Source organism: Gossypium arboreum, chromosome 2, assembly GCF_025698485.1.
Source record: "Gossypium arboreum isolate Shixiya-1 chromosome 2, ASM2569848v2, whole genome shotgun sequence".
In the NCBI taxonomy this organism is placed as follows: Eukaryota; Viridiplantae; Streptophyta; class Magnoliopsida; order Malvales; family Malvaceae; genus Gossypium; species Gossypium arboreum.
The window spans coordinates 6,944,154-6,950,422 of NC_069071.1; the positions used below are offsets into that span (position 1 = coordinate 6,944,154).

Genomic DNA, 6,269 nt, shown 5'->3' on the forward strand with positions numbered 1-6,269 from the left:
CTGACGAGAAACCGTAGGAGCAGGCTGATCACCAATACTCAGCGCTCGGGCCATCGCCGTCGACCCATCAAAGTCGCGATTAAATTGATAAAAACACCTTTGAGCAAGATGCCCGAATCGGTTACAAATATGACATTGAATGTACAGCCAGAAACCTTTCCCATGGCCACTGGACGGAGGGTGACCACCACGGACGGAACCCTCCGGTGCCTGCGACGGAGTTTCTTCCACGAGGTTGGCATGCAAGGCCACTTCCTGAACCGCTCGTAACTGATAGTTTTCACACTCGAGAAAAGCATCGACAAGGTGTTGAAACGGCACCAGTTCCGATGAAAGGGACGCCGAGGAGACAATGGCATCAAATTCAGACAGTAAACCTGCGAGCATTACCTACGCCTTCTCCGCCTCTGGAATTCTAGTGCCGGAGGCTTCTAAAAGGGCACACAAGTTATTAATTCGAGCAACATAGTTCTTAATGAGAGTGTACCTTTCTTTAATGAGTGTAGTTCGTGACGAATCCAGGACTGTTTAGCACCAATGTCGACCGCGAAGAGACTCGCCGCCGTAGTCCACACGTCGCAGGCTGTTCGAGCATCCGTGAAGGAAGACAAGCATGAAGTACTAATCGTGGATAGTAGCCATGAGGTAAGTAATTGATCTTGTTGCGCAAACACCTGTGCGGACAGATTAGGAATGAGAGAAACGTCCGGTGATTGAACGAACCGCGACGGCGGAGGCAAAGTTCCATTTATAAATCCTATCAAACTATAACCATCGAGTATTAAACGCACCTGTTGTTGCCGTTGGATGAAGGTGCCTTCATCAAGCTTCACAACTTTATGCCGAGGAAAAGAATTCACAACTCTATCACCACTAAAGGCGGCGCAACCACCGCCAACAGAGGCGAAATCAGCGGAGTTCGGGATAGCCATAGGACCGAGGATCAACTGGCGACTGATACCATGATAAGGTTCAGATAATATTGAGATTGACTTTGAGAAATAGAAGGCTAAACTATTTAGAAGGAAACAATTATGTATTTGGACTTCAAAACTTACCTCTTTACACTTAGAGCAGAATATTTATATAGAGCTTAGAAGTAACTGCTCTATAACAAACTTGCTAACAGTCTTAGCTAAACGCTAACAACTTGGATAACAACTTCAACTAATGCTCATATCCTTAACACTACCTTTCGAAGTTCAGAGGTTCGTAGTTACCACTGTTCACATTCATACTATCATGTTGGTGCTGGCTAGATTGGTTTCTGTGTTTCTTTTTCTTATTTGTCTCCATCCCGTTTGCCAAGCTGTCTTATTTATAAATCCATTATAATTAATAAATTATTCTTTGATTGCTGTGATTAGCTTAATATACCAATCTTAGGTGCTATGTTGGAGTTCAATATGATCAAACGTCATAGTTGAAAACCATTAATCATGTTATGCAGAGTAAGAGGGGCATGAATGTAGTATGATGTCATGAAAGTACTCAATAACTACAAATCAGTTCCAGTACATTCTATATTGACAACAGTAAAATAGGGTTCACTATGCAGTAAAAGAAATGGCTCTAGATTGAGTAGAGTGAGAGTAGATTTCCTGTTTGCATGGTTTTCTCTTTTTTATTTGATAGGATTTAGTATGTTAGGTTGGGCCTGCTTATTGTTGCATTCCCTTCATTATTTTCACTTCCGTACTGCATCAGCCTGATTGTGCCTTTGTTTTCAGCCTTTTCTGTTTCTTCTGCTAAAGATTAATGCTCTTGTTAAACTCTTTGTATTCTGAGAATTAGAAGTTTCTCGAGTTGCATTTTTTATTATATTTTGTTATTCTGAAAGCTAAGTTGAACATTTGATTGTCGAATTATGGTTTTCTTGGTGGTATACTTTACCCCCATCGTAGTACAATTTAATTGGCACTGTTTGCAGATTCTGCGTCATCTAGGATTGGATCGTGTTAAGAAATATAGGCGGGCGGAGCAGGTATTACATTATATGATTTTACCTTTCACCTTCATTTGAGCTAAATTGCAGTTTTATTCTTCAATTTAGAATACAACTGGATTCTGAGGCAATATGTTCCTGAAATGCATTTTCATTCTCAGCAGTAACATGAAACATTTAATCAAACCAAAAGGAGTGATGTTTGATGCAACAGACACATGCATAGAGAAGCATGTCATTAAAACCTAAATGACTGATATTTGCTGCTATATGTATAACTAGTTATGTTTTACACGATGATCAATATGTTGTTTTCTTTTGCCTCCTCTGTTATGGGATAAATAGGTAAATATATCCTTCTCTCAAATCTTTTCCCTATGCAGCTAATTCCTTTTCAAAGTTCTCTTCTTTGTTTGACTTGGATCAAATTGTACTTATGGATCTAGATGACATGCAAACTTGCTGGATAAAGTAATAATGCATACAGTAGAGAGCAATATAATTAAGTTGCTTTTGCTTTAAGAAAACTACAAAAAGTCGGCCAGTCATTTACAAAATGTTAGCTTCCCTAAAAATCCCGCTAAGTTAATCACAACTCACATGAAAATGATGTCTGGATTATTACAGTGTACTGTTAAAAGTTCCTTTCATGTTTTAACTTGATTGACATGTTCTTTTCCATTGAATGCAGTTAGATATGGAGAGAGAAGCCGGAAGAGTATTCAACCGTTTCAAAGAGAAACAGATACTATGGCGCGGTTCCGGCATTGAGCAATTATCCTATAATCGTGGAGAATAAAGATTTTTTTATCACAGACTTGTTTCTGCTCTCTTTTCTGTTTGAGGTAGGAGTAAAAAAGAAATACGATGAGAAATTCAGGAAAGGTTATTCCTGCGATGTAAGAAGATTCGAGTACGACAAATGCATATCTCGAAGGCATAGTTTCTATGATTACCAACTGAAATGTTTAATTTGCTTATTTTGATTTAGATCATTTAGTTCTTCACTTGTATTTGTTTTCCTCTAAAATACATACATTATACATATATATCTATTGATGTATGGTAGCTTCCTAATACAACACAGGGGAGAAGTAATATTGGCGAAAAAAACATGATTATGAATAAAACCTGAAAAGCTTTTTTACATAAAGAGACTGTTTCTAGTAAATAAAAAGACTTCATTGAGCATATTTGCCGTTGGAAGTGAATCCCCTGCAGCATTTAAAATTTCAAAGTGTGGAACAAACTTGAGCTTGTAGTTGTCCAGCTTACTCAATCTTTCAGTCTTTGCTCGACTTATGATTCCGATATTCCATCAAATCCCATATCCCAAATTGAAGTTAATCCTTGCTCTTGGATGTTCTCTAGCAATAATGGAAGAGATGGGTCTAAGTCCATATCTCCTAATTGAAGTAGAAATTCTGCTGGTACTGGTAGATCTTCAATTGCACCACCCAAATAGTTTATATAATCTTGCGAAACCGTGCCAGATATATCCCCTACTTCATCTGATTGCATATTTCTATGTTGGTCATTAGCCTTTGCTAGCTCCATATCGAGCCAATCCGTGACAGCAAGTACTTTCTGGGCATCGCCCAAGCTATCTGTGTTCAATTTGGCCTGAGGACCAAAAGAGTGATGATCATATGGAGCAAGATTTCTATTGGAAAATTCCGATTCCTCACTGCTTTCTTGGCTAACATCGCTTTCTTTAGACCGATAGGAACAACTGGATTCATGGTCACTCCTTGTGTTCTTGCCTGTAAAACCTAGTTCCAGTGCACTCCGCGGGCACATGGAATTCTGGCAAGCATATATCGTATTCGGGGTAACCTGTCGCTTGAAAAGACACTTCCTTTTCTCTCCAGATACGGTAATCTTCTCACCATGCTTGCCTTCGTCAGCTGCAAGGCTATACTCAGAATCCTGTTCTTCCTCATCATCTTTTGTAGGTGAGATTTTGAGACATTTCTCAGTAAGCTTTAAAAGAGCTTCTTCTTGGTTAACCACTTTAGACCAAGTGACGGTGTCTCTGGCTGTCATCTTGTCTTGCAAACATTTAGATTGAGTCACCAGCCTTCTTATCCTATCTATATTTGGGGACATGTGCTTGATCACAGCAGCCAATACACTAACTTTCCAAGCCTTTTTAAGATCATGAGGCTTCCTATAAGGAGGAGGGCCTTGTTCTTGAGACATCCCTTGTTCGCCCCACCAAAGCTCGTTTCCGGTTGGCCACCAAGGTGGGGCTAAACCTCTTTCCAACGGAAACCTACGTTGAGGAGGCGCGCAGTGTTGCATCAAAGCAGAAAGAAGTGATCCCAAAGTAGTATCCTGCAAGTCATGAAGGAGATGCATACAAGAAACAGGGTCCAATTCGCCTTGTTCCGCAATTATCGGCAAGAATTCATCGACTGCAAGCGGAGCACTCTTGTCGAACTGAACCTTCTCCTTCCACCACTTGCGTAAGCTATCTGATGAGCCGGTAACAGGCTTGCCTTTCTCCGGAACTATCCCGTAGACGAACCCTTGCGCTTTGCAGACTTCCATGATTTTCACCATGTACTTGAGGATGGAATCTTGAGCACGAGACATCTTCTTGCGGCGAGACGCTTCTTGCCTCACCCCCGACTGATGATCGGACCTTGAACTCTCTCGTGTCTCCTTCAATCTCTGCATCCGCAACCGATCCTTCCACATCCGCTTCTTCAGCTCTTCGTAGCTGATCTCCTCCTCTTGTTCTTCATCCTCCTCCGGTAGCTCCGCCTCATAAACAGGGCTAGGAGGCTCAATCTCACCAAGAATCTCAACCATATCTAATCAAATTCCTCCAAATAAAAAATAAAAGCACAGCTTTTTCTCCTTTTCCTTTTTTTTCTCTCTAAGCAAACACTATCAGTCAATACTCTACTCGTGAATCAGTGATCAAAAGCAAAATTACACTTATATATATTATCAATGGCGGTGTAAAAATAATACATAATAAATTGTAGGAGATGAGAGGAAATTGAGGAAAACGATACAAGTGTTTCATAGTCGATTCAGAACTTATGCTACAAGTATTAATAACCAAGTCATTGCCATCCATGCATTGCTGCTTGTATTAATTATATACATGCAAGCAGGACAACCTACATATTACATAATACACAGATGATTGTTTTAGTTTTTATTGTGGATATAGTGGACCCAGAAAACCGGATCTCCTCTGACTGAAGAGTTTGCATGTCGGTTCATGTTTTTTTGATATATTATAATATATTATACAATTAACATTACATCATGTCCTGCGTAAGTAAAAAGAGCAGCATGAGGCTAGCAACCTGAAATCTCGCAGGATTGTCCATTTCTAATTTCAGGGTTTCTCCGAAAAGAAAAAATAATTAATTTACTTTTTCTTTGTGGATATAAGTTCCAATTTACATGGACAACTTTTCCGCAACATCGAAAGGCAAAAGCTCTCTAAATTTGAAGTTGTTGACGATTTACAAGTTCTTTTTTACTTTCTTTTCTCTCATTGTATTCACTCCAACGAATTTAGTAATATTCATTCTAACGAAATGATTAATCCTTTACTTTCTATATACTTATTAAGAGGTAGATGTTAGTAACAAATTTTAAATTTGCTACATATTTAAAATTTAAAATTTATGTATATCATAATTAATATTTAGGGAACCTTTAGATTCATTTTGTTGCAAAATAAGCGTATTTATGTATTTTTTAGTATTTTGACGATCTGTTAAGTCAACTCGAGCCTCGAGAACAACTAATAGGTTATTTGAGTGTGTATGATGTCAATTCAAGTCAAAGAACACAAAGGATGACACCAATGTCACGACACCAAACATCGAAGCATCCAGGGCTAAAATAAGACCGACGTTGCAACATGGGGTTCCTTGACATCACGATGAAAATCTAGATATGTTCAACTGCGTTTTGGCAACCGTTGGGGGCATATTTTTCCCATTAAAATCCTAATTAATTTAAGGACATTTTAGGCACATTAAACCCTCAATTAGAGCCTATATAAACCCCATTATAATCACATTAGAGGGGAGTCGACCTAGGGATTTGCCTTAGGTAGCCGTCGAAACAATATTTCATATTTTTATTTTTTGTTTTCTTTCATTATTCTTTAGTTTTTATTTTAGTTTTTCTTATGTTTGCTTAGTAGGAATCTTTCTATTCCGATGTGAAGACGATTAAGAGTAAAGATTGTTCCGAAACTGCGCTTCAATTATTTATCAATGAGCATTCTCTTTTCCTTTATTCTTCTATTTCGTTATTTATCTTTTTGTTAACTTAATCAACTAACTTT

General features: G+C 38.6%; 1 protein-coding gene and 1 long non-coding RNA gene across 2 annotated transcripts; one reads left to right on the plus strand and one right to left on the minus strand.

The window, feature by feature from the left end:
• Positions 1-999: 999 nt before the first annotated feature.
• Positions 1,000-3,098, plus strand: LOC128286673 (uncharacterized). Its single transcript, XR_008277293.1, has 3 exons — positions 1,000-1,208; positions 1,931-1,984; positions 2,637-3,098. It is a non-coding gene; the product is annotated as an uncharacterized LOC128286673 (long non-coding RNA).
• A 7-nt stretch (positions 3,099-3,105) lies between these two features.
• LOC108464076 (putative ETHYLENE INSENSITIVE 3-like 4 protein) lies at positions 3,106-5,093 on the minus strand. The gene has a single exon (XM_017764165.2). It carries the CDS (start codon positions 4,760-4,762, stop codon positions 3,245-3,247), a length of 1,518 nt encoding a protein of 505 aa, XP_017619654.1. The 5' UTR covers positions 4,763-5,093; the 3' UTR covers positions 3,106-3,244.
• Positions 5,094-6,269: the final 1,176 nt, after the last annotated feature.